The 13,729-nt window shown below is 44.5% G+C and overlaps 1 protein-coding gene across 1 annotated transcript in view; it reads right to left on the bottom strand.

Annotated features, from left to right (window-relative positions):
* LOC108505037 (desumoylating isopeptidase 2-like) overlaps positions 1 to 3,023 on the bottom strand; it is a 53,623-nt gene extending 50,600 nt beyond the window's left edge. Inside the window, exon 1 of the mRNA XM_017830634.1 lies at positions 2,613 to 3,023. Within this exon, the coding sequence (XP_017686123.1) occupies positions 2,613 to 2,651 (39 nt within the window). The 5' untranslated portion in view covers positions 2,652 to 3,023. The remainder of the gene's footprint in view (positions 1 to 2,612) is intronic.
* Between the last annotated feature and the right edge of the window lie 10,706 nt (positions 3,024 to 13,729).

Genomic DNA, 13,729 nt, shown 5'->3' with positions numbered 1-13,729 from the left:
TGTACAAGGTCTTTGGCAAGAGATAGAATAGGATATGACCACCTAGTGTGCTGAGGGTGAGGAAAGTTTGCTTTTGATGAGAATATTCTGAACACTAGGAATAGCCAGTGATTTTTGCTCCATTATTTTATGCTGAAGAAAATAAGTCTACGAATAGATCTACCTGCTTCAGCTATTTGTGCAAAACACCTCATTAAATAGCAGCACTTTTTTTCCTAAAGAAGCCTGGTACATATCCAATGGGTAAAAGGATAAATTACTATAATCTTTGAATACACAAGACTACACAGAGCGGGTATTTCATAGCTGCACAAAGCCCATAATTGAACTTCTGCCCTAAGGATAAGTTTTCCTGCATGTAAGTGCTTCCAGATGCCAAATGGGGGTCATGTTCTTTGTCAGGAAAGCAGAGCTTTACATCCAGATAATTGTTGTCCCCAGCTGTCTTTTTTGTTGTTGTTGGGTTTTTTTCCATTGAGGCCAATTTTCCAACAGTTATTCAAGCAAATGTGCTCATTTCCCAGTTTCCCCATGATTCCCCACCCGTGTAATAAAGTGCAGATTTTGCATGGCTACATTCCAGACTTCGTGGTGTTAAAATCATAGCAACAATGAAAAAGCATGTTGCCTCAATAGTCATAATGTAGGATGTGAGCTACAGGTGACTCAGTGATAGTCAAACCAGGTAGTCTATATGAAAATAGAACAGTTTCTGTGTACAGACTGGTTAACCCATGGAGTTAGTACTCACACATGAAGGTTTTCATGGTTTGCTAAGGAGCAAAAACTACTTAGTCTGAATTAAAATGATGACTGCAATTCAGTTCACTGTGTCCCATCTCAGAACACAGTGACCATGACCAGCAAGCCCCTTCTTCCATAAATCCTTTGGGGTGGTCTCTGGTGTCAATCAAACATAAAAAGGTAAATATGATACCCATGCAGTATTTGGATCTCTTTTAGTAGTGAAATATTCACTGATTTGGGCCGGATCAACCGTGGCTGAGAGAGGAAAGTTCAGACTATAGTTTATTGCAGAACAAACTAAAAAATTGCAAGGAAGAGAGGGGATATTATAAAAGGACAACATAACTCCTTTATTTTCCTCAAAGTATTAATGATAAACTCTTGTGTGTGCATTTGCAATGCCAGTCTCTTGTTATCAAGCACTAGCTACCACTTACTTGGGTTACCAGACCTGTTGGTTGAAGGACAGCTTGCAGGAGTTCACAGTTCAGGCTGCCAAGCAACTGATCTTTAAACACTCAAGACCAAAGCCTGGGGAAGGATTTTACACCAGCTTGCTCAATTTTACCAATAATAGCACGGGAAGAGGTGGCTTCGGTCCATTGTACTTGTGCTTTTTGGACTGTCCCTCAGAGCAGACACACACCTGAAAAGGCCTTACCACTCACTCTTCCCTCAGAAAACAACCCACTTGTTTTAGTCCTCAAAAGATCCCTTAATCTTTGTGATAAGAAGAGGTTTGACTTTTACAGCAACCCACTCCTAATCTCTTTGGTGTCTATTCCCCCTACAGGGAAACCCACACTGTTCTGTGGGCTTCCTGATAAAAGTTGTCACTGCCTGATGATAAAAAGCAAATGTATGCTGTAATCTTAAAGGTCTGGAGCTGGATATTTAGAGCTCAGTCAGCACTGGGCCTTATAAGGTTGTATTTTCCCCAGAAAAGTTCACTAAATTTGTGGAAGATCTGAAAACTACTTCTTTTTTCTTTTTTTCTTTTTAATCATTAGTTGGTAAACAAAAAACAAAGATAAAGTATACAATCATCAAAATGCTCTTCATCTGAACATGCCTCTCCTGACCTTCTGTCAGACCAGCAAGCAAATAGGTTGTGCCAAGCTTTCTTCTCTTTGGAGGCTTGTGCCAAGATTTGGATCTTCTGATTTGTTAGCACAGATAACACCCACTCACATTCCCCTTTGCAAGAAAAGGTCAAGGAAAACAACTTGCTATCCTGTGAACTTTCAGGAAATATTGCCCAGCATCATGTGCCTGTGCTCCTCTCTGTGCTGAAACTTCACGAGACAATTTCTTAGTCCTGTTGTTGCAATTAACCTTTAGAGAAAGTGATTAACTACATTCTTACGCATGTGAGGGATTGATCCATATTATTAGCCTAGAAACTATGTCCTTATTGCAATTCTACAGCTGTTTCTCCTCCCTAGATGAAATTCTAGCTCCTTCCCTACAGCATGGTAGTGCTTGCTTACTCAAAATTAAAGAACAGTTATCTCCAGCAAAGACAGAGGTGATCACATTTCCTTCCTTAACTGGGGCACTGGAAATTAAAAAGTACTCTCCTCACCCAGTGCTGCTCCTGAAAGATCCTACAGAAAATCGAGCATAATACCTGTAATCTGGTCCAATATGCTAAACATTTACAACAACCAAAAAAGCTGGGGTCAGCATCATCTCTGATATGACATTCTTGGATGAGGAGTTTGGGCCAGGGGAGGGGAAGGTGGGGCAGGGAATCAGCCTCTTTGGGGATCTGTGCTTGGCTACTCTTTGTACAATGCCTGCCTCCAAGCATGAACACCCACCCAGCCCCACTGTCCCCTCAATCAGTACAGTTTTATACTCACCATGTCATAAACATTCAGAATCACTGGTTCATTTGCCATTGTTGACTGCAGCAGAGGCTGGATTAAAACCTTTCAGTCCCTGCCAGATGTGTGTTGATGCCCCAGGATATGCTTTCACCCTGAGCCAGATAGAGGGAAATGCCTCATCCTACAGTCGTGCCGAAGGAAGGAGTGTGGAGGGAGGAGGAAATGAGAGAATTCTCACTGGTATGTGTGTGTGTGTGTAAAGTTGGTTGCAGGGAGGCAGTAAGGGTTGGGTTGGGTTTGCTGGTTGTATAGGGTTTATTTTAGCCCTCCACGGCGTGACAGATCCAAGGTTTCTTTCTAACTCTGTAGTGCACCTTGGGGTCTGTAGACTCATACACCACTGTAACCAGGCACCGTCCAAGCTTGTAAATCCCGATCCACAGAAGACAGACTGAGCCCAAATATAAGCCCTCTTCTGGCACCGTGAGCAAGGCGGGGGGCAGTGTGTGCGGGGGGATTTCTCGGCAGAGCGGCAGGCTGCTACCGCAGCGGGCTGCCAGCACGACGCAATAGCTCTGGGCTCCAAGGCACGGAGCGGGGTCGGAGCGGGCGCCGAGGTCCCTCCTCCCGCCGCCGGAGCCCGGAGCCACCTCGGGATCTGTCCGCGGTGCTGGGATCGGTCCGTCCGAGCCGGGATCTGTCCGCGGTACTGAGGTTGATCTTCCCGGAGCTGGAATCTGTCCGCGGTACCGGGATAGGTCCGTCCAGAGCGGGGATCTGTCCGCGGTGCTGAGGTTGATCCCTCCTCAGACTCTCCTTTGCGGTCTCTCCGCCGCCGGCAGGACATGGTGAAGAGGCTGTGCCAAAGGGGCTCCAGCGCGGGGCTCAGCGGTGGGAGGGGGCAGAGGAGGGGGTTGGCTGCCCCCGGGGCACAGAGGGGATGCCGCAACCCCCATCCTGCCCACGGCGTGCAGGCAGACCTGGCGTCGGTGCTGAAGTTAGTAGGCAGTTCTCCGCGGGAGACGACGCGGGATTACTCGGCGTTGGGGCTGGAGGAAGGAAGATGCCGAGCGGGCGATGCTTCCAGGCGGGGTGCGGGGCCGGGGCTGGGTACCCCAGCTCTGTGTGCTCTGCTCTCCGCAGGGCCAGTCCTTATTTCACGATCAGCTCGTCCCGAGCTGGGCAGCCTCTACTGACTGACAGCCATGGGGACCTACCCCGTCCTCTGCTGGCTGGATGCATCGCTGCATGGCACACGGTGGGAGGGCGGGGAAGGGACGAAACGACTGGGCAGGGCGAGTAGTTTCACTCCTGGCAGCAGCAGGTTCTGGAGTTTTTTTCCGTCCTGGAGCTACTTTACAGTCATGTTAGGAACGGGCAGCTCTGCAATGTCTTGCCAACAAACACTCCCCTCTGACCTGGATGCGAGAATTAATTATAAAATGCACTGCGGTAAATTCATCTTCAATTTGCTCCTCCTCTCTCTTTAAAGGGAGAGCAGGGTTTGAGATGGTGCTGGGAGACGGTGCAGCTGAGAGGGAGAAAGAGAGTTTCTGTATCCAGAGATTTGCAGTGGTGTGGCAATTAGCACTCTGACCTTACACGTTCGTACATCACAGACTTCTCAAGTGAAAAAAAAAAAACAAAACACAACAACAAAAAAAAAACAACGCAGGGATGACCTCATCTGAGTTGGAGGCGTATCTGAGGCTGAGGCTCTCTGCCAGCTCACAGCCAACCAGATCTGAATGAAAATTGCAGGGAGCCCGTTACATCAGCAAAGCCCAGCATGCCTCAGCCCTGTCTTCAGCTGCATCCCGTCCCGGAGAAGGGCTCACCTCCGTTTGTCAGGACCAGAAAGAAAATACCATAGAGCTGCAGTCTCGTAAAAGACTTGTTACACGGTGTGCAGGAGGATTTCTTGTGAAGGCAGGCAGCATGAAAGAGAAGTGAGCCCATGTCCTGCATAGCTGAGTGCCAGCCCAACAGAGTCAGACATAAAACTTTTCTTCTGGATAGTGCCAAAGGAGATCCAGAACTGCTTTGCTCTAACTGTATGGATGTGCATTTTGAAAGAGCAAAGCCACAGTTCAGGCCTGGGCATGAAGGTATGCAACGTGGCAGGGACTCCAGCACAGTCGATTCACCTGGACTAGTAATTCCATGGGTGGGCTAAGGCAATTCCACACACACGGAACAGGGGCTTGACCAGCACCCTGACTTCCCTCCCCCCACAGTTCTCCAGCCCACCAACTCAAACTGTTGGGTGTCATTAACCATCTGTCTGAGCAGCCTGGGGCTGAAAGAGCTCTTTGTGCAGATGAGAAAAGGCACTTTCTCCTCCCTACCATCTCAGAGTCCAGATATTCCTCAGAGGACAGACTGAGCCCCCCTTTCATTTTAAAAGCTATGGAGCAATGAAAAGCTCCCTCTGCAACCACTCATGCCCTAACTTGTAAGACAGACCTCCTACTGAATCCCAGAGGGTTCCTACTAAACTTTCACAAATACTCCGAGATTGTCACTTTTGTATGTGTCCTGCTCTAGTGATGGTGATGTTTTAAGGAGACTTGAAAGGAGAGGGAACAGCTGATACTAGACTAACCGATGTAACTTGAAAAGCAGCATTACAAGCTCTTTCCACACTTGTCCACATGCTTACTTGCTAAATTAACTCCAATGACTGCTATGCCCAGAGTTCACTAAAACAAATTAGAGACTTAAACTAGATACACCTTCCAGAGACAGACATATATAAATACTTAGGATTTGGGAAAGATGACAGTCAGCCACAAGCTTAGATGTTTTGCCTGTAGACATTTGTTATTTAAAGGACTTTTGCTGTAGGAGAGACAGTAAATGTAACTTGCACATTAAGATCTGGATTCACTCCCTCTAACTTGAAGCAACTGGGAGATCTACATTACAAATGTCATTGCTCCAAGCTCCCTTTTCTTCCCCTTCACAGAAAGAAGTTGTTCCACATGGTGACTCAGCCTCCAGTGTTTCAGTGATCCATTGAAAGTTCCTTTTTTACCCCATTCTATTCTAGGTGACTTATTCTAACTCCAAGTAGAAGGGATCAGTCTGAATACAAACAGCTCATTAATATGAGATGTTTAACAGTCACATAAACTCTTCACAAGGCTTAGTTTGCTTTGGGCTGTGTTGAAGTGTTTCAGCAACAGCTCAGGCTGATACCAGTCAAGAAAGTGAGTTGCTCTATTTCAGGTGCATAAGTACAATCCTGCAGATAACCACACTGCCTACAGGCACGAGAGTCCATATCTTGCCCTATAAAAACATTAACATTTAAATGACTTGCAAATACAGAAGAAAAGGGAGATTCTTACTACTGGTTAAAGCAGCTGGAACTAGTGCTTTGGGTTCTGTTTTGAATTCTTCTTTTAAACACTTATGCTGCTTTTAGGACATAGCAGACACACACATTTTTTCCATACACATCCCTAAAGTTAGACAAGACTTTCATTCACAGTTAAGCAGCCTGTTGCAAGCCTGCATTTTCTCAGATTCTCCACATTCTTATCACTCCCTTAAAAGGGATTAATGTATTTGAGTTTAATTGTGATCATTCCCACTTACTATTCATGGCATAAGTCTGTGTGCATCTTCAAGGATCAGTGTCTAAAGGAGACAGCGTGGTCTTACATGAGTTCTTTGATTAAGAAAGAGGTGAAAAGGGTTAAAAGGAAAACAGTGCTACCACCCAACATGGACTAAAAAAAACAAGAATCAGTTACAACCTTCAGGAATTACCTGGTACATTAACCAAGGCAGTCAGTAGCTGAGAACTTCAGCCACCTTCTCCAGGTCCCAGTCACAAAAATGGCATCACTGTAAACAGAGCTGTGACATTCCACTGGGGGCAAGAACAGAAGAACAGCAGTGCAAGAGAGAAATAATGGCTAGATTAGAGGTGGTGGTCTATCTTCAAGTTTGTCTACCTGTGTTGCTATTCAGGAATTCTAGTTTAAATAAACACCTTTCCTTAATTTACCCTCATGTGCTTTCAAAGCCTCAGTAGCCACCCAGCAGAAAATGGGGCTTTCAAGCACATTTCACAGTGGGGCTGCCCAGTTTAAACTTCAAGACATTTAATGGTCATGTCTCCACATTAGGTACACCACCCCTGGGTGTCCATTATATTTTTTGACAACTTGTCATTTTGAGTTGTATAAAGTGCTTCCACCCATGTCAAGTTGTCATTATTATCCCATGCTGAGTACATTAGTCAAGACTATCCTTTTTAAAAGAGGTATAAAATCACCTTTTAAAACTACAGACAATATTTTTTTAGGTCTTTGAGAATTTTTTCAGGTCTTTGAGACTTTTCTCCCTGCTTCGAGAATGTAAAGGGAGTTGCTATGTCCTTCTTCCATCTACAGCAATAAATCACCACCTGGACACATGCTGGAGCTTTGTAGCCTCATTCTGAGAATGTGAGAGGAGGTATTTTGATTGAAAGAATTTTATCTCACTTCTATCCAAGACACTTGCATATACCAAGGATTTGAATTGAGTGTGGGCTATGGGAAAAAATGCGGAAAGAAAATCAGCATAGGATGCCAGCAATGTGCTTTGCCCTATGTAAGGCAACACATGAAATATTTAACTTCATATTGCACCAGAAAGAGAAAGAACAACAACTAAATTGGATTACCTCAATCATTTAAAATATTTCCTTCAAGACTGTGGGGATTTGTAGCTGAAAGCTAGGCATGTGTTAGTAGATGGGGGAATAATTGACATTTACATTGAATTGAGTCAATCCTGATTTTGCATTTTGTCTCCCTTTTCCTTGCAGCTACACTTTGCAACTTTCTACTCTGAAGCTGTTTGTCAGGAAGCAATGAAGGCTGGCAGCTCCTAACATGGCTGGCAGGGCAGGGACTTCACTATCTAGGGCTCTGGCCTACAGCCCATGAGCAAGGTGTGCAGGGCAGACCTGGAGATGGCCACCACATTCAGCCAAGAGTCCAGATCACCAGGCAAGTTCATAATGATAAGGCAGGTCTAAGGTCAAGCCAGGACATCAGCCCTTGGGTTGGGCCCAGCCAGGCAGAGCCAGAGACCAGCACCCTACTGACGTCACCAGGGCAGGGATTTGTGACCCCAGGCTGGGCTGAAATGGTGCTCCTGGGCCATGGAGAGGCCCCAGGGAGTACAGGACTATCCCCTCTGTTTACATAAAGCAACACTGTCAACTGAGAGGCAAGCAATGTACATAGAGACTTTCAACCTGGAACCTGGGATGAAAAAGCTGAACATTCCTGCTCATTCTTATGCTAAGGATTAGGCAAGTAGTTGTTGTTATTATTGCTATTAAAAATTCACAGCACAAACAATCATGGGTCAAAAGCAGCCAATGGATGCAGTTAAAAGGGACAGAACACTAACAGGAATTTGTGTTGTATACCTGAGGAGCAAAGCAGGCTTAGTTTCAGAGGGTTTTTCCACCAGCAACATCTTCTGATTATTTATTTGCATTATGTTATAATAATATTCAGAAGCTGCAGGGCAGGGGCAGGGACACGTGTTGGACACTATATGAACACATAGGAGGTGAGTGCAGTTAATCAATGAAAGGTGGTAATTTAAGAGATGTGATTGATAGGTAAATGGCAAGAGAAAAGATACATCATTAACCCCATGTCACAGAGGTATGGGGAAGCAAAGTGACCAGACTTCAGCCAAACAGCTTATCTGCTGTACAGTCAGGATCAAAGAGAACTGAAGCGAGGTGCCATGCCACACTTGTAAAAAAGATAGGAATTGACATCATCTAAAAAGCCAGATGCTGCAAAATCCTGAATGTATCTAAGCTGCCTCCCTCTTGGACCAGGACAGTATTTGTCCCGCTGCTGAATATGCCCAAAACTACCCCCACCAGGGCACTGTGGTTCTTCACTCCTGTTGCAGTCTCACAGAGATCAGTCTGGGTGAAGACAATCCACAGAACAGGAGACAGGAGCTCCAGTACTTGCTCCTAAACATGTTCCCTAGCTGCTGAGCTACACTTTTCCAGCACTCTCAAGATGCCAACTGATTAGTGTCCAGGGTCTCTTTCTCAGTCAAGCTGAGTATCATGTTCTGCAGCTGCATCATAGCTGCATTCCAGTCATTCTAGAAAAATGATCAAAGGTGGTGGTACAGGATATTGATTAAAGAGATGCATATACTCATCACAACTTATTCACAGAATTTAGATATTCCTTATCCTATACCTAAACCTCTCTTTGCAGTCCTTTCATAGAACCTGAACACAGAGGAAATAAAAAAAAAATTACAAAAAGTATTGAAAGGTATTTCAAAACTGGTTCTAATTTTTAACTTTTCCATCAATTTTTAAAATTGTATATTCAAAGTAGGATAAAATGTAATTTGCAAGCTAATCTTTACAGCTTGATAGCAGTGATTAGTAATTACAGGTGCTCCAGTCATCTTTGACTGTATGAATTTCTTTACAAATCAGCTGTGGTTGGTTACTTTTTTTTTCCAGAATACTAACATTTAATTCCCTTATTTTACTTGCCATTCATGTCGGATGATTAGCCAGCAGATACAATAGCATGCTGCAATTCTCTGGGGCTATTATAGCATTCTAACAACTCTAAAAGGAGCCTTTTAGCTTCTAGAACAACACACCAAACACCACGTCTGATGGCAGGTGCATCCACAAGTGCCTTTTGATAAATTCAAGACTGTGACCACCATAGGTACCACCATGCCAGCCTTAGCTAGTTCATTTTTTACTAGTTTTAACCCTTCACTCAAAAACCCCTGTTAATTTTAAAGAGCGAGCTATCGATCTATGACTAAGTAAAGATGGTAGCTCTCTAACTCCCCAGAAGTACCTCGTCCCTCATTTGGTTAGATACAGAGACTGGGAAGTTCACTCCCTCAGAACAACAAGAGGGTATGGTGTTAAGGTTAGACCTTTGCGTTGATTAATTGGATCTCTGAATATGGATAGCTTTTTATGGCTTTACAAGGCTTAGTGATGGGTTTTGTTTAACCCAATATATTCTGTAAGACATACTCGGAGGGCTCTAACAGTCCCCTTCATGTAATCTGTTTCAGCAAACAGGTTGTGCCAAACCATTAGACGTGTGTACACTGCTCAAGCAACTCTTTCAGTCAAGCCAAAACCCACCACGGTGCCTTCTCAAACAAAACTGTTCACATCTAAAAGGATATTCAAACAGTGAAAGAAAGTCTGCTGATAAAGATGAAAATCTAGCAGGATTTGGAGACGAAAATCAATAGATTTTTTTTTCCTCGCATTACTCCCACCCTCAAATTATCATAAGCCTTCTGTGCTACACATGGCATAATCTGGCTACCAATGTTTTTGAATACTGTTATAATGTAAGCTGAAATCCATACCAAGAAAACCAATAGCAGCATCCCATCCCACCTACATTCATTGAGCTTAGTTTGTGGTCTTACTTGGCAATGACAAATAAGCCCACTGCACAAAGGCAGACTGTGGCAGCGCATGTTTTCCATTTTCTGCCTATTTTTGTTGTCATCATGAGAACAGCCCCATGTTTAGTCACCATTTGCAGATTTTCACAAAGGATGTATCTGCTAATCTTTTTCAAGTCTAAATGAAGGGAGATTCTGTTTAACTGTGCCAAAGCAAAAAGCTGTGTTTGTTTCTACAGAGCTACTGAAACCCAAAGCTTCGGATTAAATACATTTGTTATTTAAGAAGGGAGAAGCTGTCACAGATGTCTTGGAAGTGTATTGGTCAGAAATTAATTACTTTAATATTTTTTACTCATCTTACATTTATTAACAGTTCTGTAACACAGAATTCAGATCATCATCTGAACAGCAAGCAAAAAAATGTGAATCCAACTATCCACAGGGTAAGAAGAAAACAATTCTGTCTTGCAACAGTGATGGAGAAGGTTCAGCTCTCTTCAGAGAGGCTAGGAGAGGCACAAATGCCTATTGCAAAGTTAGTGGAATTCAGGGACGTAAGGACATGCTTCTTACCCTTCACTAACCTACTTCATCCAACCAGATTTTGGGATGCTGCTCCCACCCTGCATCTTTGCTCATGTCTCAATCTCTTCCTCTAGTTCCAGGACAATGGCTCCCCAAATGTCATGGGTTGAGGTGGCTGGGTTTTTGGTAGCACGGGGACTACATAGGGCGGCTAGTTAGAAGCTGGTAGAAGTTTCCGCCCCAGTGAAGCCAATGATAGCTGGCCACAGGAGGGACTTCCTGCTGCTGGCCAAGGGAGAGCCAATAATTACACCTCTGTGATAACATATTTAAGAACAAGTTTGTTGTGCAGAATTTTCCAGCCAGGGGAGAGCTGACTGAAGCTCCCATATGGCCCTGCCGCCTCCCCCACCGTGGGGGGGAGAGGGTGGGCAGCAGCAGCCCAGCCCGGGGCCTCTCGGCACCTAGCCCGGAGCAGGCAGCGGCACCCTGGCCGAGCTGCCTGTGCTGCTCTTGGCAGTGCCAGCCGGGCTGGGGCGGCCTGCCACAGTGCAGCCGAGCCCATGCTGGAGCAGATGGATGCATGGAAGAAGGCTGTTATCCCCTGTGGAAGGCCCAGGATGGAGTGGAATCCTTCAAGAGACTTGTGGCCCGTAGAGAGGAAAATCCATGCTGGAGCAGGTTATTCCCAGGTAGGACTCACGGCCCTGTGGGGGATCCACATCGGTACAGCTCACCCTACAAAGGACTGCATTCTATGAAGGACCATTGGGTTGCAGAGAGCCCCCCCTGCACCCCATAGAGAAGCGACCCTCAGGACAGTAGATATGGAAGAACTACTGCCTGAGGGGTGGAGCCACGTTGGAGAGGTCCATCAAGGACTGTTACCCGTGGGAGGGACCCCACAGAACAGGGGAAGGACTCAGAGCTGTGGACGCCCCTATAACCCGTGGTGAGGACCGTGGTGAAGCAGGCTGTCCCCCTGCAGCCCATGGAAGAGTGACCTACGGGACAGCAGATTTAGAAGACCTGTTGCCTGAGGGGTGGACTTGTCTCCCTGCACTGCTGCCGGGGGAGGAGGGAGAACATGGAAGGAAGGAGGGGTGGGTGGAAAGTGTGTTTAAGACTGTTTTATTTCTCACTCTTTAGATCTTATCCTGTTAGTAATAAATTTTAGTATTAACCCCATGTTGAGTCTGTTTTGCCTGTGTGACCTCTTCCAGCTCAGAGCAATTTTAGTGGGTGCCTAGAATCTGGCCAAGGTCAACTCACAACACCATGAAACAAAGCCAAATGGCTGTCCTGCAGTAGCCACTCTCCAAATCCAAGCACAACAATTTCCTGTCACCCAGTAAAGAATAAGGGAAGAAATAGGAATGGGAAAGCAACGGCCCTGGCTCCCCAAGGCAGGCATGGGCAGGATAGGCAGCAGAGCCTTAGTTCCCCTTTCCCAGGGCCATTTTTCTCCTCAGCAGTCTGCCCTGTGACCCACCCAAGGACAGAAGCCAACTCTGCATGACTTCTTCAGATAGCAGAGATGCTAATATCAGCATTCCAGCAGAACTTCATTTGCTGCCTTCATTACCCCATATACTTTTAACTCGTGAATGCTATGAAATGTCACGAAGCACTAGTGATATGTCACTAACCACTCCAACTTCACCACACAGAGATGGCAAGTCCTGACAGGACTACTATCAATAGTCTCTGAATCATTTTGAGATGAATCAGACTGCTAAAAAATTTAATAGTCATGCAGCAGCTTTCTGCTTCCTTATCAAGCTCAAACCTTACAAATTATGAGTAATACTTGTATTGAACAAGGAACTAACATTTTGAAGGAAAATAATCTCCAATTCTCTCTGGGTTTTTTTTCCCTTACTGGCTAATATCAGGGCAACGACTTTCAGACTGCTGATTAAAGTCTTCTGATGAGATTGAATTATCATACTTTTAAATGAAGGGGGGGAAAGATCATTATATGTATGCTTTCCAAGTAGTTTTTATCTTTCTAAATATTCATACCATACTCCCTGCTATCCAAAGGATGAGGAGGCTAGGTGGCACTGCAGGCTAATGGACTAGCTTATTATTATAGGAATTAATTAAGTAATCTTCTCAACAAACAACATAGCTAACATATATTTCTTTAACCCTCAATCACTGAAAAATTCAAAGGCAATGGGTCTAAGTACATAATTTTGCAAGGTCAGTCCTGGAATGAATAGCCAATGGGAGCAAATCCACTGTTCATCCTCACAACTTCACTGGAAATAATGAAATAAATATATAAAAATCTCAGTGTTGCTTCAGACCTTTATCAGAGTTTGTCTGTTCTGCCAGTTCCTCACATAGGTATCATGAACACTAAAGTACACACATTCCCACCTACGGCCACAACCAAGCCTAACAGAAACAATCATATTTGCTTCTTTCTGATTAAAAAATACCTTAATAAAAACCTTAAATAAACTTAAAATTATAAAATAATAGAGCATTATTCTTCCTGTGTTGCCTACTTTGCCTAAACAGTATGCCACTATCAGAGGACTATCCATGTTCCTATTTGGAAAAAACTGTTATATGAGCAAAGATGTTATGCATGTATGGTCCTGCTGGATCACAAAAATATACACAAGGTCCTATTTCCACCAACAAAGGGAAAATCCATAGTAGGCTTGCTCCTCCCAGTGAACTCTGTGTCTTGCTCTGTCAGGTCATTTCCAACACCTTCTCTCTCAGTCTCACACTCTCCATGCACACATCCACATGTGCATCTTTGGTTCTCTGCGTTTTCAAACTCCCCCAGACCATGTGTTAGTCTTGCTCAGGCCCCATCCTAGAGTCTATTCCTGTTCACTCCCACTGTCTCTGATTATTTTATTCCACAAAGATTCCATTTATGCATGTCTTGAAAAAATACAGTGAGGCTGCCTTGCCCTTATTTGCATCTTTGTAACAGCAGTAATCACAGTCACCTTCTGTAACAACAATAACTCTCACCTATAAAATAACAGCAAGTAAGGATCTCCAGATCTGAATTAGGCTGAAAATGTCAGTTTGAAGGACAGGCATTTCCAAAATAAAAGCTGCTACATGATTATTACATAGAAAATGGCTTCATATTGAAAAGCAAAAAACACCCTTAGCAGTATTCTAACAGAGGCAGGGTA

Source organism: Lepidothrix coronata, unplaced genomic scaffold, assembly GCF_001604755.1.
Source record: "Lepidothrix coronata isolate B3197 unplaced genomic scaffold, Lepidothrix_coronata-1.0 Scaffold182, whole genome shotgun sequence".
NCBI classification, from domain to species: domain Eukaryota; kingdom Metazoa; phylum Chordata; class Aves; order Passeriformes; family Pipridae; genus Lepidothrix; species Lepidothrix coronata.
Note: the sequence above shows the minus strand (reverse complement) of the source record. Positions and strands in the feature narration are given on the sequence as shown.